The 26,118-nt window shown below is 42.5% G+C and overlaps 2 protein-coding genes across 4 annotated transcripts; one reads left to right on the forward strand and one right to left on the reverse strand.

The window, feature by feature from the left end:
• Positions 1 to 4,696: 4,696 nt before the first annotated feature.
• Positions 4,697 to 16,818, reverse strand: lin54 (lin-54 DREAM MuvB core complex component). Of its 2 annotated transcripts, none has more exons than XM_017488638.3 (14): positions 16,624 to 16,818; positions 13,478 to 14,221; positions 11,964 to 12,081; positions 11,508 to 11,647; positions 10,955 to 11,101; positions 9,131 to 9,341; positions 8,940 to 9,013; positions 8,469 to 8,666; positions 8,282 to 8,373; positions 7,334 to 7,405; positions 7,148 to 7,250; positions 6,817 to 6,954; positions 5,713 to 5,915; positions 4,697 to 5,603 (listed from the first exon to the last, which is right to left on the reverse strand). In XM_017488638.3, the coding sequence occupies exons 2-14, from the start codon at positions 14,198 to 14,200 to the stop codon at positions 5,405 to 5,407; spliced, it is 2,418 nt and encodes an 805-aa protein (XP_017344127.1). In that variant the 5' UTR covers positions 14,201 to 14,221; positions 16,624 to 16,818; the 3' UTR covers positions 4,697 to 5,404. The 2 variants fall into 2 exon arrangements, with proteins under 2 accessions (XP_017344127.1, XP_017344128.1); XM_017488639.3 differs by lacking the exon at positions 16,624 to 16,818 and adding an exon at positions 15,301 to 16,521.
• cops4 (COP9 constitutive photomorphogenic homolog subunit 4 (Arabidopsis)) lies at positions 14,041 to 25,453 on the forward strand. 2 transcript variants are annotated; one of them, XM_047160752.2, is made up of 10 exons: positions 14,041 to 14,179; positions 19,651 to 19,730; positions 20,259 to 20,410; positions 20,991 to 21,094; positions 21,236 to 21,389; positions 23,102 to 23,252; positions 23,344 to 23,514; positions 24,069 to 24,184; positions 24,907 to 24,991; positions 25,069 to 25,453. In XM_047160752.2, exons 1-10 carry the CDS (start codon positions 14,130 to 14,132, stop codon positions 25,200 to 25,202), a joined length of 1,197 nt encoding a protein of 398 aa, XP_047016708.1. In that variant the 5' UTR covers positions 14,041 to 14,129; the 3' UTR covers positions 25,203 to 25,453. The 2 variants fall into 2 exon arrangements, with proteins under 2 accessions (XP_047016708.1, XP_017344134.1); XM_017488645.3 differs by lacking the exon at positions 14,041 to 14,179 and adding an exon at positions 18,500 to 18,578.
• The last annotated feature ends 665 nt before the right edge of the window (positions 25,454 to 26,118 follow it).

Below are 26,118 nucleotides of genomic sequence, written 5' to 3' on the forward strand. Positions count from 1 at the left end.
AATTACATAATTTGTTATACACACACACACACACACACACACACACATTACTAAATTACTAATTAGTGAGTTACTAAAGTGTGTGACGATACATGATATATAATAGCTGACTTCTTTAATATTTCTGTTCTGTACGAGGCACTACATCAGGAGTCTCTAATCTTATCCACACAGACCCAGGTGTGGCTGCAGACTTTCATTCCAGGGCAAAAAGAGGCACACCTGGTAGTTAATTGGAGATTAAGGTGAATCGAGGAATCAGGTGTGGCTCGTGTTTGGTTGGAATGAAAGTCTGCAGCCACACCTGGGTCTGTGTGGATAAGATTAGAGACTCCTGATGTAGTGCCTCGTACAGAACAGAAATATTACAGAAGTCAGCTATTATATATCATGTATCATCAGAGATCCCTGTACTAATGGTTCAGGAGGAGGCGCCTTCCTAGTGTTGCAGATGCTGTTACACAGCTGGAAGGTTATTGGGGGGCTGATGTAGATGCAGGACACTCTGAAGGACCTGGAGCTGGAAACTGAGCTGTAATTAAGAGTACCAGCCTGGGAGAAGGAGATGGAAGCTGAGGGGAAGAAGCTCGACCGGACTCCTCCTCCAGTGAAGTTCTGTTCTTTCTTCTGCAGCAGTCTCTGATGTCTCCAGTCCAGACCTCACCGGTAAACCAGCCTGCTTCTTATCGTAGTGTCCATGTTGGTTTAGTTCCTGTGTTTAGGGAGTGTGGAGATGGTCTAAAGGTTTGTGGTGTGTTGCTGCAGTGTAAAAGGTCAGGGAACGCACAGGAAGCATGCTGAGCTCACCCTCTGGAACAGTGTTTAGAGTAGGAGGTTGTAATGTGACTGTTTTTCAGCTCAGCCACTCAGTGGTGTTTCCTTCATTCGGGGAAATATCATCGCTGGTATTAAACTCGTATTTATATTTTTGAACCTGAAGTTGTGTCTGATCCTGGGATCAACAGTACTGATGTTCTGCTCTGTATCTCTATGTTCCCTGCCTGTGTTACGCAAACGCCTGCACAAAACGTTGGGTGATGTGGTGGATTTGAGTCTTTTTACTGCATCATGAAGAAACTTCGTTGGACAAAGTCTAAGTCTGGTCCTGATGTTCCACCCGAATACGACCCAGAGCGACAGCATCCAAACATCCCAGTTCACCACAGCACCCTGCACCTGTGAGCCTCTAGATCTGCTCCTTTACCTAAGAAAAACACTATTCACTAAAAGCTTGAGTAAACAAATGTGTTTTCAGTCAGCGGTGACGAAAGCATGAACTAGTATTTCTGCATCATGTAGTGACAATATGTTTCTTCTCTTAGAAATATTTCTGAGATGAAAGAAGACTATCCTAGTAATATTATCTACATGAGCGTCAGATGATAGACTGGAGTCAATAATCACTCCAAGGTCTTTTACTGCTGCACATGATGACACAGAAAGAACATCCAGAGTTACTGTGAGATCAGAAAGATTACTTCTAGCTCCACGCGGGCCTGGTACAAGTTCTTCTGTCTTCTCAGAATGAAGTGAGAGGAAGTTAATAATCAGGGAGTGTGTGTGCGGAAAGCAGATCCCTCTGTAGCACACGGTTGTCAGTCTGTAGTGGAGAAGTCCGAGTTGGTGAATCATCTGATTGCTTTTTATTGAGTGATGTTTTGATGAAGAAATCTTGGATCTCCTTCACAGATGGTTGAGTAGAAGCATTCCAGGTGGTGGTTCCTTGTTCCCTCAGAAACCAGGTTTTAAACTTTGCTCATGACCGACCCTGCTCTGGACATGCAGGACCTGGCTCTAATGTCACCGCTGTTTTCTCAGGTGGTTCAAGAGTTGCAAATTAACCATCAGGTCTCCAGTGCCTGTGACTCAGAGACACGAGGTTCCCTTGAGCGTTTCCGTCAGATATTTGAAGAACATGCTGCGCTCGTGTTGGATGAAACTGAGAAGCACTGGCGTGAGAAGGTTCACATTTTGTTGTTTGCTGCTCGTGATGCTGTTCAGGACTCTGTTGGTTTTCGTTTGTTTGGTCTCAGGATGACTGGGAGTCCGTTCCCCGTTCAGTTTTGTTGTCCATTCCAGGATCTTCACTCCAGACTAGATTTGTGGGATAATAGGAAGTTAAACAGAAACTTAGCCACACTTTTATATATATATCTATATCTCTATATCAGAACTCCTGATTGCAGACTTAAAACTGGTAGATGAAGAAGTACCATGCCCGCACCTCATCCTGTCAGAGGTCCCTTTTCCTAGAACGGAAGATGGTGTAGACTGTGTTAGTGCAGCCAGGTTTACTAGCAAGCTGGACCTTTGTAAAAGGTTATTGGCAGGTACCCCTCACCCCACGGGCAGCCGAAATGTCTGCCTTTGCTACCCCAGATCGTTTCCTCCAGCATACAGTAACAGCTTTGGGACATTGCAATGCACCTACCCCCATTCAGACTCCTGAACTGTGTACTCGGGGAGATCCTGAATTGTGCTGCTTACCATGATGTAGTAGCAGTGGTAGAGGTGGTAGAAGTGGTGGTGTAGGTAGAAGTAGTGGTGGTGGTAGTAGTGGTGGTGGTCGAAGTGGTGGTAGTAGTGGTGTAGGTAGTAGTGGTGTAGGTAGAAGTAGTGGTGATGGTAGAGGTGATGGTGGTGGTGATGGTGGTAGAGGTGGTGGTGGTCGAAGTGGTGGTAGAGGTGATGGTGATGGTGGTAGTGGTGGTGGTAGAGGTGATGGTGGTGTGCTGGGATACTGGAGAAGCTCCATCAGGCTTTTTGTGTTGCAGTGTTTTGCTGCGATGAAGGCAGTCTTCAGTTTGGATTTGTGGATGCTCGCCCGGCTGTGTTCGTGTGTATTACCTGATGTGTTCTGTAAACAAACACCTTGTGAATATTCCCCAGTAGCCGGGGTGTGACTGCCGTTTCCACTGGGCGTGTCTTTGGCCTCTATTATTTTGTAACGGAGTTCTGGAAGAGATGATCTAATATACGTGTCTGAACACGGTGTAGTTTTTGGTCCACGCTGAAGCTGCTGGTTCTTGTGGTGTTGTGGACATACACACGCTACCACTCAAAAGTTTGTGGACACTCGAGCGAAATGTTTCTCGTGATGTTTAAAAAGCTTTTGATCCGAAGGTGTGAGATTAAACGTGTGAAATCGGTGTTGTAGATAAAAATATAATCATGCTGATGTATTCGTTTCTTTCATTAGAAAATAAATTTTATTTACAAAACAAATATTGTTTTTAAAACGGAGGGAAATATTCTGAAAAGCAGGAGATGGGTGTGAGCGTCGGTGTGAACACCTTTAACACTGTTTATCATCATCTCAGGGAAATCAAGAAATCGGCAAGAAAACATTTCTGTAAATTCTCAGTAAATGCGTGTCTACTTCGAAGATGATAAAATATTAAATTCTTTTATTATTAGACTTTTTATCACAGCACAATTCCTGTAGTTCCGTTTGTGTTACTCCAGTTTTGAAGCCTTTATTATTAAAAAAAAAAGTAGGGGAAACAAAGAAAAATAAAGAATGAGTGTCCCTAAACTTTTGGCCAGTAGTGTGTGTGTGTGTGTGTGTGTGTGTGTGTGTATGTATGTATGTATGTATGTGTGTGTATATATATATATATATATATATATATATATAGAAAAAATATGAGTGTGTTTCTGATCACTGGGTGAGTCTCCAGGCCCCAGCGTGCCCGAACCGTGTCCGTGTCCAGCGTGGGACGGTTAAAGGTACAGTGCGGCCCCTCCGCAGTAAAACCAGCAGCTTTCATTCATTTTGTCTGACAAGTGCTCCGTTACGTGATGCGTTGCTTTCTTTAAATCACAAACATCTTTTGTTGGAAAAGTAAGGTTTGGAAATATAAAATGTTTTTATATTCATATTTTAAAAAAAAAACATAAAATGTCATAAAATAAACATCTCGAACAGTTTGTACTAAAAACCATTTCTAAAAGGGTCTGAGACCTCCGTGCCGCACTGTATTTACTGTACTTGTGAAGGATGCTGTTGAAACTTTACGGCCAGAAATCTGGCACGTGTGCTTTCTGAAAGAGGGAAAAAAATCAGCATTTTGACCTAAATTATTAAATCGTCAAATCTAAACAGTGTACAAATGAATAATCAGTGGAACGGGATTGAATACTCCATGTCTCTCTCTCTCTCTCTCTCTCTCTCTCTCTCTCTCTCTCTCTCTCTCTCTCTCTCTCTCTCTCTCTCTCTCTCTCTCTCTCTCTCTCTCTCTCTCTCTCTCTCTCTCTCTCTCTCTCTCTGAGCAGCAGATCGATAGAGGGAGAGTGTACAAATCAGGTGATTTACACCTTTACACTAAATGTTACTGTTTTATTTCCTGTTTACTGAACATACTGCAGAATCACTTCTCAGCAGAGTTTTCATCATCACTGCAGGTTCCGACTGCACAGCTAGTGGTGGTGTTACTACTACTACTACTACTACTACTACTACTACTACTACTACTCCTCTCTCTTCTACTCACCTGAAACCTGTAATAGGGGAAAGGTGCGTGTTCCTGTATATATTTTTAGGCTGCCGATTGTACGCTGTTTATCGTGATTGTTTAACACGAGAAATCACAGACAGGGAAAATAAGAACAAAATGAACAGGACAAGCCGAGTGCTCGGTGTGGAGAGAGGGCGGAGTGGAATACACTGAAGAAGAGAAGAAACCAGACAGACAGGTGAAAGAGATGAACAGGGTTTAGTAATAATGCTTTAACCTTCCTTCACTTCAGCAGGAACTCGGTCGTGTAAACCGGACTCGAGCGCGAGACTCCCGCTCCGCGTCCACTCTCGGGAATTTCTGGAATTAGTAAATAAATACTGATGCATTATGAAGAGGCTACAGTAAAGGCTACGTACTGTATACAAGTCATGATTATTGAGCTGAGGTTATTAGCGGTAAATAAACAGCCAGAGCAGACGGCGAAACGACGGCACAGAAGGAAAGCCTTGTTGGGAAAAACACACGGGGGGGGTGGGGGGTTGAACCGCACCTGATAGTGGGTTTAAATGAGAAGACTAACAAGCATAAAAACTCTAAAATCAATTCACCTCGACACAAGTGACCTGTACAAGCGCACACGCGCACACACACACACACACACACACACCAGAGCGATGCAGATGAAGCTGGCAGTCCTTGCAGTTCTCATCTTATAAAGTCTGTCTCTCTGTGTCCACTGTAGCTCCGCCCCCCCCCCCCAACCCCACACACACACACACACACATGGCCACGCTCGTGTACGATCAGCTAATATCAGTCTCACTCTGTATAAAAGCACGAGCTCCGTCACGGGAATGCCGCTGACAGGACAGAGTGTGTTACAGGAAGTCTGATCCAGGATCAGTTCCCCACTAGAGCCTATCCCAGAACCACAGCGGGAGGTTCTAGCAGTTGATGGAGCAGTCCGTCTTGGCTTTAGCAGCAGAGCTGATGATTCTGCGCAGACAGTGACCAAACTCCTCCAGGATCAGTCTCTCTGCCATCGCCTGAGGCTGGTTACAACGCTCTGCCTTCCTCGCCTGCTCCAGGAGACAGTCACACGTCGCCTCGGCAACCTCCTTCGTTACGAACGTGTACGGCAACCTGGGCGAGAGAGAGAAAATCAGAGAGTTAGACAGAGAGTCAGAGAGAGAGAAAAAGAAAAAGAGAGATCATGGTAATTAAGGACAGTAATTTTAGCGGAGCGTCGTACTTCCCCCCGCTGCTGCTGATGGCCGGAGCGGTTCTGGTCAGCAGGTCTGAGATCTGAGAGGACAGTTTGGTTTTAGCTGCAGTCTGCTGCTGCACTCGCACCTCCGCCGCATCTGCCAAGTGCATCAGAGTCTTCCTCTCAGGACTCTCCTCAAAGTTCTTACAGCCCACACACTTACAGATCGACGAGCACATGATCTTCGCCTGGGAACACGAACACACACACACACACACACACACACACACACACACAGAAATGTGACAAAAATATCACATCACAATTCATTGCTACAGTTTCAAGAAAACCCCCACTGCTGTGTTAGTTTCATTTTACTTTATTTCATTATTTTAAAACTGTTCATTTGAATCCATTTCTATAGTTTATTCTATAGGCTTGTTTCAGTATTTAGCATTTTGTGTGTGTGTGTGTTAGCTCAGAGTGCTTGTAAAGTAGTAATAATGAAGTGTTCTCTGAATAAGTTGGTTTTATTCCACAGCGCTGTTGAATTCTCGACTCTGATTGGCTGACAGGCGTTCTGAGGTGTGCAGTGATTTTTCAGTAAATGCACAGCTAAAGCAGTTCCAGTTTCAGGTCTTGACCGCTTTACAGTTCCATATCACTTCGCCGAGTCAACTGAAATAACGGAAAAGTGATCCTGCTGTCCAACGCAGAGCGCGCGCACACACACACACACACACACACACACACACACACACACACACACACAGCTAACAACAAACAATGTGACAGAAAACTACGATTTTCCAGAAAGAAGTAGTGAATAACTGACGACGAGACCAGAGTCGATGATTCCTCTCATAGGTTTTATGGCATAAGAGTAGCGCTATGTTAAAATGATTTCTTTATTTATTTATTTAACATGGAAAAAGAGAAATATATTTTTTTTAAATCCTAAGAAACAAACAAAACCTAATCATTTTGAATAATTATAAAACTACTGAGGAAATCTCTGAAAGGTTTACCGTGACACCCATTCACCACTGAATTCACAGGATCCTTAACAGTTTACGTTCATGTTAAATGCTTTATTTAAAAAATACTACTAATAAAACACAAACTGTACTCGTTAGACAGCGAACTCACCTCATAGCACTCGCAGTAGTTTTTTAAACACCCCGACTTTTTACAGTTACAGCCTTTACTGTGTCTCCTCTCCGATTCTCCTTCCTTCCCTTTACCGATCTTGGGCTTGAAGGCCACCGGGTTTCTGTCCAGACACGCCTGAAACCGTCACATCAAATGGTGTTAGCGGTTCTTTATGAGGACGTAAGTGTTTCTGGTGCTTCCCAGCTCCAGTCCTGGAGGTCTGGTGTCTCGTACCTTTCCCTGATGTTCACTCCGCTCTTAAACACACACTGTACACTAAATCAGGAGAACAATCGCCAGCATGAAGAACAGAAATAATCCTCGATACCTTAATGGCTTTAAGGCGATCGCCCTCATGGTCCAGGTTGTTGAAGCAGTTTACACAGTTGCAGTTGTTACAAAATTCTCCGTTTGCAAAGCAGTCACAATATCTGAAAGATGACATTTTATTAGTAAACTGTATGAACTGATATATTTCAGAAAGAGTGAGAGAGCAGTGCAGGCGCACACGTACAGTTTGAGGCACTGGGACTTGGTGCAGTTGCAGGGCTTTCGCGGTCTGGACGTCGTCTCTGATGGAGATAAACTGCAAAACACCAAAAACCTTATTAGAACCGATTCTTTTTCCCATTATTGTGAACTTGTTGCGAGAGACAGACAGAGAGAGAGACACACAGACAGACAGAGAGACAGAGACACACACAGAGAGAGAGAGAGAGAGAGAGACAGAGACACACACAGAGAGAGAGAGAGAGAGACAGAGACACACAGAGAGACACAGAGAGAGAGAGAGAGAGAGAGACACACAGAGAGACAGAGAGAGAGAGAGAGAGAGAGAGAGAGAGAGAGAGAGAGAGAGAGAGAGAAAGAGAGAGAGAGAGAGAGAGACACACACACACACACACACACACACACACACACAGAAAATGTGGTATTCTATATAATCTATTTTAGATACCAGAATGAAAGCAAACCTCTGCATGATTACTACAACAGATCCACAATGTGTTACACTCATGCAGTTAAGAAATTCTGTTCATAAAGGAGAAAAAAAACATGTAAAACTGAGAGACCCAAACCCCAAGATCCAAAAAAGAAGGATAAATTCTTATTTCTTATTAAATGATATAAGAAATTCTTATTCTTATTCTTAAACTCTCTCTCATGTTCTTAGGCATGGCTTTAATATTAAAAACCTTAAACTTTACATTAACATTAAAAACTTTATATATAGTGCACACAATGTGCTCATTACATAAAATATATATCCGGAAAACATTTTAAGAATTAAATGAATAATGCAATCTTATTATTCTTTAAAGTTTATGTTGTGAAGTAATAGTTTAATATACAAATCTGTATCTCTAACTCAGTTCTGTTGACTTTTTTTTTTGTGTGTGTGTGTGTGTATGTGTGTGTGTGTGTGTGTGTGTGTGTGTGTGTGTGTGTGTGTGTGTGTTACCCATTCAGAGGAAGCCTGGCCTGGCTCTGGATGGAGCTGGGGGTGGAGAAACCTGAGCTGCTCGCCAAAGTCACAAACGTCGACTGCTGGAGCTACAACACAAGTTAAAGTCAGTGAGACTACATGAGCCACAGGTCAGTCTCCTCACCTGTATAACCAGGTGCACCTTACAGACACTGACACTCACCTGCGTGACGTACTGGGCTGGCAGCACGGCGTAGCCCATGTTCCCCGAGCCCGGAGCCGGAGCGAGCACGGTGCCCGGGGGCAGGTTGGTTAGGTTGGGCTGGATCTGAGGGAGAGGAGCGGCTGGCATGATGAGCCTCTGCTGCGTCTGGCTGCTGCTCATCACCTGAGCTGCTGAGGTCATCGGCTTCGGCACCACCTGAGAAGGAAATGGAGCACCACACACACACACACACACACACACACACACACAGAGTACTTGTGAAAACATGAAATTCCACTCTGTTTTGGCTTCTCCCCTGATTGTCTCCCTACTCTTGCCCAGTTCCCACCAACCAGCCTGCTCTCCCGTACAAAACAGGAAGGATGAGGGCTAATACGACCTTTTTCTGAGACACACGAGAAGCCAAACGCATCTCTTCTACTGCTTGTGCTCGTAATATATCCAGAATTGTGAGAACAGCGATGTTACCTGCTTGACGGTCTGAGCCGGAACGATGGGAACGGACATCCTCACTGCAGCCGTGTTCATCACCATGGGCTTTGCTTGATGATAAAACAATAAACCAACGTCAAGCGTTATTTTAAATAAGAATCATCTGCATACCACTTTGTCCGACAGTGTATGTGTGCGTGCGTGTGTATATGCGCACACGTTCATACCAGGCTGGATGGTGGTGGGGTTGGAGGTCGTGCTGGTGTTGACCGTCTGGACCGCGTTCCCGGTGGTGGCCGTGACCAGGCGCACGTAATGGAAGCGGCTGCCGGGTACCTGGATCTGCTGAACGTTGGGAGGTGTGGCCAAGGGGATGATGGTCTTAAACTGAGGTGTGTTGACTCCGCCCACTGTCACAGCTTGCACCGGTTTCACTGTCTGTGTGAGGAGCGAGGAAAATACAGACACCACACACACTGTTCATGTCAAGTTTCACACAGAAACATTAAAAACATCTGATGTATACTTCACGAGCGTATGAGAAGATCTGGAATTTCAAGAGAAAGGGATTATGGATATGACTAGATGCTGATCATCATATCTGCAGGTATCAGAACTTCAAATTTGATACTTTTTAATACCATATTCAAGACATTTCCATCCAAACGAATTTTTTAAGCCCTGCATGTCACTTCAGTCATGTTACAAGATACATCAGATATAATGGATTCAGTGTCTGTGCAGATACGTCTGTTTCTGGGTTTAATAAACTACAGCAGGGTAAAACACCTGTACAGGTAGATGGGAGACCAGAACAAATATCCTTTCTGCGTTAACATTTACTCAAACACTGAAAGAAATAAATCCGGTATTTCCTTCCCATGACTTTCCAAGAGAGGAAAAAAACTACAGAGAGATGGATTACGGCAGTCAGAAGAGAAGAAGATGTGGAATTTACCATCACTCCCTCGGCAGCTGTATTAGAAACCCCGCCCCCCCTCGGCAGCTGTATTAGAACCCCTCCTTCGGCAGCTGTATTAGAACCCCTCCTTCGGCAGCTGTATTAGAAACCCCGCCCCCCCCTCGGCAACTGTATTAGAACCCCTCCCTCGGCAACTGTATTAGAAACCCCGCCCCCCCCTCGGCAACTGTATTAGAACCCCTCCCTCGGCAGCTGTATTAGAAACCCCCTCCCTCAGCAGCTGTATTAGAACCCCTCCCTCGGCAGCTGTATTAGAAACCCCCCCCGGCAACTGTATTAGAACCCCTCCCTCGGCAGCTGTATTAGAATTCCCCCCCGGCAACTGTATTAGAACCCCTCCCTCGGCAACTGTATTAGAAACCCCCTCCCTCAGCAGCTGTATTAGAAACTCGCTCGGCAGCTGTATTAGAACCCCCCCCGCACCCCGGCAGCTGTATTAGAACCCCTCCCCCGGCAGCTGCATATTTAACACGTTTGAGACGTGAATTTAAGACATTTCAAAAGCCTTAACTAAAGCCTTATTTTTAGATGAAGGAATTTAAGCCGATATAAGAACCCACAGACTCGCTGTGATTGGTCGAACAAGGATGTGAATCCAGTAGCGTTGAGCTTCTGACCAGAACTTTTTCCCCCTGCAATGATTCCAGTTTTTCCTATTTTCACTCGGCCACAATATTTTGATGAAAGTCCTCCCATTACGTAATAACATCCTCTTAATAAATACAGACTGATTGATTTACCTTGGACCAGGTCACTCACACATCAGGAGCAGCTCACACACAACGTAAATATTCGCCTGGTCAAAGAATAAAGCTAATTAACGTTGATGATAAATACGGCGCAGCAAATTACAGAAGCCTGAGCTGACTGTTTATAGTAAAATACTAACACGCTCATTACTGAAGTTCCTGTGTGACTGAAATGAGCAAAACAAGACCGGACACACCAAGAATCTACACTAAATATTCATTTCATTTGACAGTTTATCAGAGAAACATTAAACAGTAGTTTACTGCTGAGGACAGGTTTATGTGAGGTGTGTGTGAGAGAGAGAGAGAGAGAGAGATACCTGGGCAGTGGACTGACTGCTTCCTGCTTTAGCTGGTGAAGTACAAGGTGTCTGCTGCATGGTGAGGATCTGCTGACCCAGCGCCACGTTCAGAGGCACGGCCACGGGTTTCTGCGGAGAGTTAGGAGGCTGAGCGGCCACGGTGACCTACACCACGAGGTTCACAAAGAGAACAAAACGGAGCAAATACAGCAGCAGAGTTTGAGGAGGAAATGAAAGAATTTTATTACAGGATGATTAATAAAATCTCATCTGTACAATCTGCTCAAACCGATCAGCTTCCAAAGCTTCAACTTTCATGCTATAACGCCGTCAGCACCGTCACGCTCGTCATCTCATACAGCGCTGACTAACCGAGCCTCTTACGTTTGTGCTGTGAATGTTGCGACACACACCCACTAACTTCTCACATGAAGAACAAAAACGTATCGCCAACCGACAAATTAGCACCTGAGCTAAACACATCCCGAATATTTCACTATAAATGTATTTACTGTGCTTCAGAGTGGAGTTCTCCTTTAAAGACGGTGTCAATGTGCGTGGAGAGACGCACCTTGTTGGGAGATTTAAGAGGAGAAATGGCCATTTTGCTGCTGCTGCTGGAGGAGAGACTCTGTGGCGTCGTGCTGATGGTCTCTCCGATGGTGATGGTCCGTGGAGGGGTCACTGGAGTACTCTGGGTCAGAACCCGTCCTGTGGAAAAGGGAAAAAGTACAGGAACACCTCACTGAAAGAACACCGCGATCACGCTCGGGTCCGAGAGCGTCTGAGCGAAGTGGTCTCGGTCCGCTTCAGAGTGAACTCTAGCAGTGAGAACTCGGCTGCGGGAAGGGAATCGATCACTGTGTGTTTCCAAATCCCTTCGTGCAGAATGACGTTACTACACGACTTAGTGTTTTAAACCGTTCTTGTTCATTTTCCAAAACGGATGAATTACTTAGAACTTCCTGGATCATCACTGCAGTCGGGAAGGTTCGTGCTCAAGCTTCAGGTGAATCAGGTAACTCACCTGTGACCATAGGAGTGACTGTGGCTTGGCTCGTCAGGCCCTTGTTGTTCAGGGCTTTGGTGATGATCAGCTTGGTGATCATGGGCCCTGCTGTGGAGACCGGCGTCTTTTTCGTTATCTGTCAAAAGCAGGGGGGGATGGGACATAATAAATCCAACACATTTAATACTTTTAACGTAAAATAATATGGACACAGAGGGATTTATAGCTGTGAGTGATATCAGGAATTAACTTATTTCACAGATATTCCACAACTATGACGGGATAAACAGTATGATGCATCATTCTAAAATAAAAACAAAATTATTGTTGGTAACCTGCTGTGGTATAAGAGGAATAAAACACTTGGGGATGTGCTGTTGTAGGAAAACTTCTGGGTGGTGACAGTAACTCCGCTTCATCACACGACCCAATCACTCAGTACTTTACTACATCAAGCAATACAAGAGTCATTTCGCTTTAAAAAAAAAAAAAAAAAAAAAAGGAGCCATTTTGTAAAGAGTCATTTTATGAAAAAGCTGGTGATAACAGTAGCCACGTTTCCATCCACTTTTTGCAATTTTCTGTTATCGACAAAGTGAAACCATTTCCATACATTATTTTGTGTGTATCGCAATTCTTCTACCTTTATGTCCTCAAATCTTTAGAGATCGACCGATAATCGGTTTTACAGATATTTTTCCCAACGTTTATGCGTTTTTACATAGTGGGATATTGGTTTTGTAATAGCGGATCCTCCGATAAATGGCGCCATCTTGTGGCCGTTTTGAGAGTTGTACGCAGGGCCACCATTGCAGCGCTGCATCTGTTTTTGGTTTATATGTTAGAATTATTTTTATGTGCATTATTTGTTTTATCTGTTTGTTTACCTCATCGAAGCTTTCATCACTGTGAAAGGGCGAAACCGCAATCGCACAAAATAATTCTGCATGCTAATTCAAGCAGTTTTCTGTAAAAAAAAAAAAAAAATACTTTTTTTTTCAAAAAAGCGCAAGTTGCATCGCAAATTGTGAAAAAAGACGCAGAATTGTTGAGGAAATCGAGCATTTTTGGTCGCGACAATCACACAAAAAAAAAAACCTCCACGGAATCCTGTACGGACGGTTTAAAAAAACGAAAAATGAATGTGGTGTTATATCAGGCTGCCGGATGTAACAGAGGCCAGAGACTCTGCATAGCGTAGTTCCTTGGCATATCTTGTGCACAGTTTTACGGCACACACACACACACACACACACACCACTATTCTTCCCACAACAGGTGGATATATTGTCACGACACTTTTTTTTTGCATTTTCAAACTATTTTTCGCAACATTTTTAGTACACAATTTATGTGCTAAAGTTAAACGAAAAAAGATTGTCAACAAATTTTATTGATCATTTGTGCTTCAATCAGCTAAACATTAAACGTTGATAAATGTATCAATGCACCAATCCCCCCCCCAATTCCTTGGATGGAAACATAGCTAGTTACTGAGTATTTTACACACACACACACACACACACACACACCTGTACAGTTTTGAGTTGCTGGGCCTGTAGAGGGGAGGAGGATCCCAGCAGCTGACTGGCTGAGCTCACAGCCTGTACTCCAATCACAGGCTTGGTCCCCGCTGATACCACTTTGAACTGCGTGGGCTGAGGCTTCATGTCGACACCCGTGCCCTGAGACGTGGCCGGTTTGCTCCATGTGTTCGGCAGCGCCAGGACAATCGGCTGCCCCATTTTACTCAGACCCGTGACCAGGAGTTTCTGCCCTTCCTGTTTGAGCAGTGTGGTACCAGGAGACTTGCCGTCCGCAGCCACTTTGTTGATGATGAGCTGGTGGTTGGCCGGGCTGGTCGGCGTGAACGGGGACGAGAGTTTGGCGATGCTCTGACCCACTACAGGACTGTTGGGCTGCGTGGTGGTCACAGCGGAGGGACCGGTGGCCATCTTGGGGCCGGTAGAGGAAGAAGAGGTGACGACGAGCTGAGTCCCGGTGCTGACGCACAGCGTGGAGTCTGTCGCAGTCAAGGTGGTCAGAGCTTCCGTCTTCTGCATCGGCGTGGTAGCGGGGCACAAGCTGACGATTTCAGGCACCTCTGTTTCCATAGGAACCTGAGCCGGCTCGGGGGCCGAGTGGGACGACTGAGCCGGGGTCTCGGCAGGCGGGTCCTCCTCCATGGCCATGGCCTCGGTGTCCATGATCTCATCCGGGAGGATGCTGTTCAGGTCAGGAGACACCACGTCCATGCTTTCACACACACTCCGTCACTGAAACACAGACAAGTGTACGCCGTACGTAAGGAAGCGTATATCTCATGACATTCACCTGTCAGACACAACGTTAAAGACTAACGTTACGGCGCTGGACAGAACTGTATTGAAGCTGCGTGATCAATACACCCGAGACGCTGAATCGCCCGAGATGTTCACGGTGATGATGTCATCATAAATAACCAACAAACCCACTGAATACGCCCGTGTCAATCAGTTTTTCAAAAAAGGTTCTTTAATGGTTCTTTACAGCACCATAGGTTCTGCAAAGAACCCTCTTCGTGTCACAAACCATTTTTCATTGTATAGGGTTCTTGAGTTGAGTTATGCGTTTCTGTGGAGATTAAAGAAGTCCTTTACGCTTTATTACATGTTCTTCAGAGCAGTGATTTGGTTCTTCAAGCCATCCTCCCTTGCCAGCTTAAAGTGAACCCTATAAGGTTGTTTGTGGGACTGAAAAAGGTCTCATGAACTTTACTTTGGTTCCTTAAAGCACTAACTAAAGGGTGAGAACATGGTTCCTCATGGCATTGCTGTGAAGAACCATTTCTGAGAAGGATCCAGTGATTCAGGGTTCCTTTTAATCTCGAACCACACACATTGGATTATGTGATATTTCAACACCTATACTGTGTTTTAACCGTGTGAATAATTTTTAAACTCCACTACACAGTTTAAATCACACATTAAACAGCTTTTAAGTATAAATATTTTAAATAACACAAATATATAAGAAACTGTTTTTTTTTTCTTTCTTTTAAATCAAGCTCTTTAGAGGAACATTTATTAAAAGTAAAGATATGACACTAGTAATGGACAGCCAAGTGATTAGTGATTGTAATGTGCATTGTTTTATTAAGTTAACATTAATAATATAACGTGCTACAATAGAAAGCGGGTAGAAATGTAATAAAAGGAATAAAAAGGAGCAGAATAGCTCAAATGAGATGAAGTTCAGGATAAATAAAGACTAAACACACACACAACAAACCCACGCATGTCGCAGTGTTTAGTGTTTGTTATTGTATTAAAAAGGGATTATACATCAGAAGATAAAGTGAGTAAATAACGCAAACCCGCCGCGTCGCACTTTCAGGCCTCGGAGCGCAAACCCGACTTCACTTCACGCCTTCATCCAGGGAATATAACACACTTTATATACACTTCTCCTCCATTCTGAGGTTCTACAGTGTTCGAGTGAGGGAAATATACGTGTAAATGCTGGTAAGTAAACTGTAAAGAGCAGTAAACAATCCCGAAAACAGAGTCGGGCGCTGCGCGTCTACTTTCTATTTCAGGCCCGGGGTTGGATTTCGAAAGATCCGCCATTTTCACCTCGTCATCACATCCTGTGCAGGAATGAAGCAGAGAAACACCAGCACCGAGCACACACTGGGAGGCTTCCGTCCCAAAACAACCCTCATCTCAACGAAAAAAGAAATCCATCGGAAATATTCGCATAGCGGGAGATTAGACATCTCATTTATATAAAAATACGCTTCTGAACAAAACAGAAACTTGTGCACGACTCGTGCGTTTCAGTCTGCAGAGTTAAACTACTTTATTATTTTTTATTATTGTTGTTTTATATAGGCTACACCTTTATATATTCATCCTCCTAATTGTTGGGAAATAAACAGGAATGGATTTAAAGAAGAAGAAATTTTAAGATCACTGATATTTACACACCATAAATGCTCCCTAAGCGAGTGTGTGACAATCATTAACCTTAACAACAAGAATGATCCTGAATCCACAACAATTATATCACAGTAACTGGTCAATGTCTACCGCTGTTGTAGGACTAAAATTGTTTTTTTTTAAAGCACAATATTATCACTTTATCCCCGCTAATAAGCTTTTAACCTACACAGCGAACAAAAATAAATACAAACCTAATAATGCTGGAGTTAAATATAAACACAACTACACGCTGATTTCCCCCCCGACATAAAAAATACACACTTATTAGGATTAACAAATAAACATAAAACTTGATAAGCAGAGTAAAGAGAATTCTGATAAACACCGCTGCTGTCATTAGCCAGACTGTCAAACTTCCCCAAGTTAGCATCAGCGGCTAATCAGAAATCTTCGCTAGCTAGCGAACTGAGCTACACGTACACAGTCGATTAAATCATCACATCACATCGAACCGACTCGGTGTGATACAACAACAACTTTCATTATTATCCTTCTGACTGTTTGTGTCAGGAAATTTCCTTAAAATAAATAACCCCCACTTCAGCTAGTGACTCTGATTAGCCATCAGCTGTTAGCTCAACCCGCTAGCCGCTTTAGCACTAGCATGCTAATATCATATTGCCTCGCACTGAACAACACACACACACAGAGAGAGAGAGAGAGACAGAGAGAGAGGAGGACACCGCAATGCTTACACTTTGCCGAAATCTCTGTCACAGCCGATTTCTGGGGATATGGCCGCTCTTTTTGCTTCATTCATACACGGATAAGTCCGACTCGGTGTAGCGACATTTTCCACAGTTCGCTTCGGAAACGAATAGGATTGTTTAAAATACCGCGCCGAGCGCCATTTCACCTCTAACAGCCCATAATATGGCCCCGCCTTCACAGGAGACGACACACGACGGCTGTATCCTAAACAGCACCGCACTCACTACATAGGCGCACTATGTTACGCATAATGAAGCGACTTTCGCGGCCTTTGAAGTGCACTAGATGATTCCATTGGAGCGAATTGGGAAATAACTTGTTTTCCGAGCTGCTTCCGTTGACGCCTTCATCCGCGTAGATACAGGGAGAAAAAAAATAACAAGTGAAAAAATAATTCAGTAACAAAATAATAAATGATATTTAAAAAGCACGCATAAAAGATGGAACTGTGTAGAAAATTAGATGAATTTGTCTGATAATACTTTAGTTTTTAATACATCTTATAGATATGAGACAGAAAAAAAATACAAATACACGAAAAAAGGACAAATAAAAAGATTTAACAAATATACAGAAAATTTGTTGAATTGAAAATCCACTTTTGTTTGTGTGTTTATACTGTATATTGTTGTATATCTATATCTATATATCGGTGTATGAAGTAAAATATAATAAAGTATGTCAAACAGGACACATAAAAGAAACTAGCTTATAAAATGAGTTTAATTTGTCTGATAATACTTTATTTTTCTACATCTCATAGCTATAAGATGTAGGCTAAAACACGGTGGATAATATTAATACGTTTAAACTGGATACAAAATATGAAAATATGTAGAAAATGAGTTTAATTTGTCTGCTGACACTTATATATCTAGTTATAAAATAGAAAAATAAAAATCTTAAACAATATTAAAATAAACACAAAAAGCAATTTCAAAAATATGCTGATATTGAGTTCAATTTGTTTGATAATACTTTTAGTATTAGCAGTAAATAATATTAATACATTTAGAAAGGACACTATATCACAATATGTATTAAACCAAAGATACTTTTTTATAGGTAGAATATTACAACATTATTAAAACAGTACTGTTGTTATATACAGTACTGTGCAAAAAAAAAAAAAATCTGTAGAGCAAAGATGCCTTCAAAAAGAATTAAATTAAATGTTTCTACTTACAAAAAAAAAAAACATCTCGCAGAACCAGCCACGGTTCTTCTGGAGCCTCTAACAGTCACGCTCACTTCTTATTTTTACAAATACACAACTTTAATTCAAAGAAGTGTTTGATACATAAACTGTAAACAGATCTCTTGAACTTTTTCAACACCTTTTAGATTTTTTGATATTTAACCCTACAATGCACGAACCAAAAAAAAAAACCTTCACAAACGCATGACCCGTACTGGATTGAATGGTTGAATAGGGTTAAATATCAAAAATCTAAAAGGTGTGCGTCATACCTGACACCTAGATGAACACTTCACAGTTGGTTGTGTGTCTGTACGTCATTCCCTTCAAATTCTATTGAGCTTTAAATTATGGTATATTGTGTGTATGACCCCATTCTGCAGTGAAATTCATGTCTAATTTAAATATGATTTAATAGTTTATTTTGATAAATATCACAAATCTAACAGGTGTGCATCGTACCTGACACCTAGATGAACACTTCACAGTTGGTTATATGACTGTAAGTCATTCCCTTCATTGCTATTGAAGTTAGAATCGTGTATAACCATGTCGTATGTAACTTTAGAGACGGTCCCTTAATCTCCGCATATCCGCGAATATCGACCGTCAGACCGACTTTAGTCGAGCGCGCGACTCTCTGTGTTCTCTGTGTACTGGGAGGAAAATGGCGTCTGGTGTACGGCAGGAGCTCGCGCAGCTTATGAACTCCACTGGTTCTCACAAAGATCTCGTTGGAAAGTATGCATTGTGTTGAAATATTTATTGTTTTTACTCATTAATCTGTCAGATTTTGAGGTAATGTTGTTAATATTTGACGACCGTGGTGCAAAAGAAAGGTAATGCTAGAGCCCTGGCTAAGCTGCTGTATTAGCTACAGTTTGCCGGTTAGCTTAGCTGTTAGCTCTCTGTTACTAGCTGATAAAGAGCTCACAGACATGTTTAGAGAGTATTTAATACATCTGTTTGTTTTTTCTAATGTCTGCATCTCGCTGTTAGCAGGATGAGTCTGCAGGTCTTTTGTAGCTAGAATAGTGCAGTAGCACAGTTATGCTAAATGTATAATTATCTAGCTAATGTTTGGTATGGTTCAGTTTATAACAGCTGTATGATGCGACATCTGAGTGTCTCAGAGCTGATGTGTTATAGCACCAATATGCAACAAATCATTAATTTCACTTCTGAAAATTTAAAATAAAAAAGCATTAAACATTTGTCATGACTCATCCTGTACTAGTCTTGTATTTGTCCAATTAAACTCTCTCTAGAAGGGGTATGCCCCGCCCCTGTGGGCGTGTCTTGCGCTACACTAGCAGCTCGTAGCGGTAAACATGGTTCGTGTTTTCGCGGAGCGTCTTCACACGCTTACCTTTTCCAACGGAGAGTAAACGCGTGGAGTTTATCTGCGTTCACGCCGTGTTGTATTCGCGAGATTCCGACGTGTAAAAAGTGTTCACGTCCTCGTAGAACTCGTAATTACAATTTGTAAACTAGGAATGTTCTGAGCGCTTGGACTTGTACCACTTAGCCGCTGCAACGTCATTCAGAAGCGCTGAATGTGGCGGCAGTAATACTTCCTTTAATTCCGAGTCGGAGGAAGCGAACAGCTCCGAATAGAGCGTCCGGGATGTTATCTAGTAATGATGGTAATTCCAACATGGCATGAACGCAGCCTATATTTGTGTGGGAGTGGGCGGAGTTTGTGTGAGTTGGTGGAGTATCTCGACCGCTATTGGCTGTCGTGTAAACACGTCGTTTCACGTGGAATTTAAATTAAATATGACTTCTTTTGTTTTTGTGTTTTGCGTTGCAGGTATCGTCAGATTCTGGAGAAAGCTCTTCAGTTAACAGATACGGAACAACTCGAGGCGCTGAAAGCGTTCGTGGAAGCCAGTAAGTTCTCAAACGCCGCTGAGATAACATTATAGTGGTGTGAAAAAGTTTACCCCCCTGCACGCCTTCAACGTGTTGGGAGGGCACGTTTTATTGTTTATCTACAAAACAAAATGTCATGTTTATTTAATAATGTACAACTCCTAAATATTACAGTACTGTGTCTGTCAGTCTCTTTATTACCGTGCTTAAAAGTTTGCACCCGATTCTGACATGCGCTAATAAACAGTAACGTATTCATGCTGTTAAAGTTTTGTTTAAGGCATGAAAAGGTCAAGTTAAGAGTCAGCGTGAAACAGGAAAACAGCTCTCTCACTCCTTACGCAGAGATAAAGAGATAAAGAAACGATTTCAGAGTGTTTACGGTGAGCGATTAAAGACAGACGGTTTTTATTTTAATTCGTTCACTGTTAAGATCTTAACGTACACTAGATACAGTAACGCTCTGTATCTGTGAGACTAAATGCTTGTTGTGTTATTGAATCTTGAGAAAGAAAGATGGTTGTTTTTCCTCTCTTTCCTGTGCAGTGGTCAATGAGAACGTGAGTCTGGTCATATCCCGGCAGCTCCTGACTGACTTCTGCACACACCTCCCGAATTTACCCGACGGCACGGCGAAATCCGTCTACCACTTCACCCTCGAGAAGATTCAACCCCGAGTCATCTCCTTTGAAGAGCAGGTGAGTTTCAGAGGTATTTATCTTGTACAGAGCTTCCTCTGGGTTGTTTTTGTCACACCCTATGTAGTGAGCACGTGTAGTGAATAAGAACCCATTTGAGATTCCGGTTCGCTTGAAGATCGCTTTGATGAAGTAGAGGTAATGTTGACACCTCAAGGTTTTTTTTGTTTGTTTGTTTGTTTTTTTATTTCTGAAAGAACTACACATCAAGTTAGTTCCTGTTGTCGCTTACGTTATAGCAGCTGTGAACAGTTGTTCCGTCTCACCTGGCCTCTCTCTATTCTCTCTCTTCACCTAGTGTAAGATAAAAATCACAGAAACCAAGAAAGTTCAAAGCATAAACTCCTCTGTCCTGAAGATGTAGGAAAAAACTTAGTTACAGCTTTACCTCTGGAGACTGACACTGGAGACTCCTTCCAAAAATGTTACAGAAAACTTTCTCTTGTCCATGTTTTTTAGTCTGTTTATTATCAGTGGAGCGTCTGCTGTACTGTGAATGAGCTGTTACTATAGAGACGATAACGTTTTAATTTAAACCTGGGACTCTGTATGTAATATTAAATGATGTGCGCTCCTGCAGGTGGCGTCGATCCGACAGCATTTAGCCACTATATATGAGAAAGAAGAGGACTGGAGGAACGCTGCGCAGGTTTTAGTGGGCATTCCGCTCGAGACGGGACAGAAGTAAGTCTTATTTATAAAGCATATTTACACCAGATGTGTTGCTAAGTCCTGTTTTCGTCTTGCGTAATATGATCCAGCACAATATCTATCTCTCTCTCTCTCTCTCTCTCTCTCTCTCTCTCTCTGTGTCTCTCTGCTCAGACAGTACAACGTCGACTACAAGTTAGACACGTACCTGAAGATCGCTCGGCTCTACCTGGAGGACGATGATCCGGTTCAAGCCGAGGCCTACATCAACCGTGCCTCCTTACTGCAGAACGAGTCCACAAACGAGCAGCTGCAGATCCACTACAAGGTGCACAAACTACACCCGCTTCTTGTATATTTTAGTATCTTTTTTATTATCATGGTACATTAAAAAATTATATATATATATACACACACACACGCGCAGAGACACTCACAGTGGGGGAAATAAATATTGAACGTGTCAACATTTTATTTAATTTTTTTTTACAGTATATATTTCCAATGAGGTTATTCACATGAAATTTTCACCAGACATCAGTATTAACTCAAGAAATCCACAAATAAAAAGAATTCACAACATTAAAGTCCATAAATAAAGTCATGTGTAATAAAGTGGAATGACACGGGGGGGAAAAAGTATTGAACACGCTAAGAAAAAGCAGTTCTCCAAGGCAAGGAACCAGCTGAAATCCATAAGTAATTACACCCCCTATCTGTGTAAATTAATATCAGCGGGGTTAGTAAAGTGATGGTCTATAAAAAGGCTTTTCGTTACCAAGGTGTCAAACAAGAACCATCTCATGATGGGTAAAAGCAAAGAGCTCTCCCAAGACCTTCTCAACCTTATTGTTGTGAAACTTATCGATGGAATCGGACACAGACGTATTTCAAAACATCTGAATCCTCCAGTAAGCACCATTGGGTCCGTTATCCACAAGTGGAAGCAACATCACTCCATCATCAACCGGCCACGCACAGGAGCTCCTCACAAGATTTCTGACCAGGGAGTCAGAAGAATAGTCAGAAGAGTAGCACAAGAGCCAGGGAGCACTCGGAAAGCGCTCCAGAAACACTTGGAGGCAGCAGGTGCCATCGTCACAGAGAAAACAATAGGCAATGCTCTCCACTGCTCACGCTCACACGCAAGACTCCATTACTAAAGAAAAGGCATGTCGATGCTCGTGTAAAGTTTGCTACAACTCATTTGGACGAGCCTATGAAACACTGGGAGAGAGTAGTCTGGTCAGACGAGAGCAACATTAAACTTTCTGGCTGTCATACTACACACCATGTTTGGAGAAGAAATGGCGCTGCTCATCACCCTAAAAACACTACACCAACAGTGAAGTGTGGAGGTGAAGCATCATGGTGTGGGATGTTTTTCATCACATGGTACTAGAACACTTCATATAATCGAAGGAACGATGAATGGATTCTTGAGAAGAGTCTGCTGCCATCCACCAGGATGATGATGAGACGTGGTGGAGCTTCCAGCAGGACAACGACAATGTTTAAAAGAACAGGCCAAAATCACACCTGAACGGTTTTCCACTAAGTATTAAATACATTTCAGTTAGCGTGTTCAATACTTTTCCCCCGTGTCATTCCTCTTTATTACACATAACTTTATTTATGGACTGTAATGTTGTGAATTCTTTATATTTCCAGATTTCTTGAGTTAACACTGATGTCTGGTGAAAGTTTCATGTGAATAGCCTCATAGGAAATATATTTTTTTGACACGTTCAATACTTATTTCCTCCACTGTTATAGTTAAAGATCTGATAACGAAGTGCTGTTTTGAAAAATTCTGCTCCCCGTGTAGGCATGAGCTGTACGTATGTGACGTCCGTGATCTGAAACCAGACAGAAACATTTCTTCATATAATTACTGACAAATCTGTAGAACTTTAATCATGAACTTCGTTTGCAGATGTCGCTGGTCACTAACTGTCTTTACTCTAAATATTGTGAGTGGGAGGTTTGGTAATTATAAATATTGTCATGCTGTAAATATTTTTTTTTTTTTTTTTAAAGGTGTGCTATGCCAGAGTGTTGGACTACAGGAGGAAGTTTATAGAAGCAGCCCAGCGCTACAACGAGCTTTCTTACAAATCCATAGTGCACGAGACCGAGCGCCTGGAGGCCCTAAAGCACGCTCTGCACTGCACGATTCTGGCCTCGGCAGGTGAGACGTCTCCTGACATATTCAGGACGTAGAATGCGTATCGGATCTGATGGCTCTCTGTAGGCTGACTCTGGCTCCGATCGGTCCTCAGGGCAGCAGCGGTCCCGGATGTTGGCTACGCTGTTTAAGGACGAGCGATGTCAGCAGCTGGCGGCGTACGGCATTCTCGAGAAGATGTATCTGGATCGGATCATCCGGGGTAACCAGCTGCAGGAGTTCGCTGCTATGCTGATGCCCCATCAGAAAGCCACCACTGCAGATGGTGAGTGAAGAGAGAACAGAACTGAGTAAATTAATCATGAACAGTGTTCATCAAAAAAACCTGAACTCACAATAAAGTGCTGCATGCACACTGGGATACGTAGTGAATTAAGAAAGAGTCGCGCACGACCAGAAAAGAGTCGCGCACGACCAGAAAAGAGGGGTGTATAACCAGAAGGGATTTACATAGCCAGAAAAGAGTCATGTATAACCCGAGAAGAGTCATATCTAGCCAGAAAGGATTCACATTCCCTAAAAGTTTAGGGAAATATGTTTTGATATGATTAATTTTACAGTAATAATTTGCTGTTTATAAATGTAACTATAAGGATATATATATAATATAAAAATAAAAAAGAATAATTGTTGGGAAAATATATGAGAAATAACCAGTAGGGGACATGCTGTTACAGGAAATGAATCTGCATCAAGGTGATAACAGTATCTCAGTATAGTCCCAGCAGTGACTGAGATTCAGAGTGATGATAGAGAATCGTGAGTGTGGAACGTGATGCGTTTATTGTGACTTTTTAGTGTCTTGTATATTCACTTCAGGTTCGAGTATCCTGGATCGAGCTGTTATTGAACACAACCTTCTCTCTGCCAGTAAACTATACAACAACATCACGTTTGAGGAGCTAGGTGCACTTCTGGAGATCCCCCCTGCAAAGGTAGGACTGACTGAAGCTCATCTCGGCTCTTCATGACAGATTTACCGAACTCCTGAACGTCTATTTACGTTATTGATCGATCAGTGAATGCCTGATAAGATTCAGCTACAGAAAACACCCGACAATTTTGGATTATCTGACCGAGGTGCACTCGACATTCACTCTGTGTTAAGAACGATTGGTCTCGGGGTGCCTGTTGGAAGTTGTTAACTCATTACACGGAATAATGCTTTTAGTAAACATTGTTTTTGCTTTTAGGTTGAAAATTAAAACAAATGAAACCTAAACACATGAAAAAAAAAAGTTGTGCAATATGTGACATGCATTCATTTTGTTTTTTCTTTCCATTCAGAGAGTCAAGAGTGGCATAGCCCCAAAAGCATCATATAACCCCAGAAAAGAGTCATATAGCCCAAAAAAAGAGTCATACAGCCCCCCAAAAAAGTCGCATAGCCCAAAAAAAAGAGTAATATAGCCCCAAACAGAGTCTCGTAGCCCCAAACAACTCATATAGCCAAAAAAAGTTGCCGTAAAATAGCCATATACCCCCAAAAAGAGTCGTGTAGCCCTAATGAGTCATTTAACTCAATGGAGTCATTCAAACCAAAAAGCTTTTTGTGATCAGATGTTCAGTGGCTAAAAGTAAAATACTTGACCTGTTTTTATTAACAGTGTAATGGGAAGTAAACTCTGTTAATTAAACTCATTGCATTTGTGCTCAGGCAGAGAAGATCGCCTCCCAGATGATCACAGAGGGTCGTATGAATGGCTTCATCGATCAGATAGACAGCATCGTCCACTTTGAGAGTAAGTCTGATCTTCTCTAACCTCAGTATCTCTGAAGCTTCAGGAGTTACAGAGCGCTGTGATTTCTCTCCTGTCAGCTCGAGAGCCGCTGCCCACCTGGGACAAACAGATCCAGTCGCTCTGCTTCCAGGTGAACAACCTGCTGGAGAAGATCAGTCAGGCAGCACCGGAGTGGACGGCACAGGCCATGGAGGCCCAGATGTCCCAATAAAAAGAGATGCATCTCGGCATCGCAGCACCTCCAGGTCACACTTTACAGAGGCACTTCTAAAGGACGCTTTATGAAATAGAAAAGTGAGCGAGTCGTTTTTTTTGAGCGGTGTGATTCTCAGCACGTCTGTAATGACAGTGTTTACCCTTTTTTTGGACCGTTTTGGGGTTTAAAGGCTCCTGTCATGTTAACATGGACACAGCATGTGAAGATCACCTGATGTCTGAATAAACCTTTGTGTAAATCTACAAGCCTTGTTTTGGTTCATCTGCTCATTTATTCAACACAAAATGTTGCTCCACCATGTACTTAGGCAGGTTATAATTTCTGTACCTTGAAACACTCATCAGAACATTGAGTTCAAATAGCAGAACTACTGAGAACCACTTCTGGAACCATAACCTTGAACTGTTTTTATACGACCTCTAGTATCATAAACCTGTGTAGAGAGATTACAAAGAAAAATAATCTGTCGCTAATCTTATCTGAGAATGAAGCTGAGCATGTAACATGTCAGACACACTGAGTGGTGCATTATTTAATTTGTGTTTAACTACTTAGCTGTACAAGATATATATATAATTTTATTTATATATATATTATATATATTAGTGATGGGAAGTTCAGATCATTTTACTGACTCGGATCTTTGAATCTCGTTCAGCGAAATGAATGAATCCCCCCCCCCCAAGTCATTTTGTTCATTTCAGCAGAATATAATTAAAATCTGTCTGTCTGTCTGTCTGTCTGTCTGTCTGTCTGTCTGTCTGTCTGGGTGGGTGGGTGTCTGTGTGTGGAAACAAATCACTCTCTGAGACAACTCATTATTCCTGAGTCATAGTAAAGATTCATTCAAAATGAAAAAAATCATTCATGAACAACATATCACTTTATATATATATATGAGATATAGCTA

Source organism: Ictalurus punctatus, chromosome 16, assembly GCF_001660625.3.
Source record: "Ictalurus punctatus breed USDA103 chromosome 16, Coco_2.0, whole genome shotgun sequence".
NCBI classification, from domain to species: domain Eukaryota; kingdom Metazoa; phylum Chordata; class Actinopteri; order Siluriformes; family Ictaluridae; genus Ictalurus; species Ictalurus punctatus.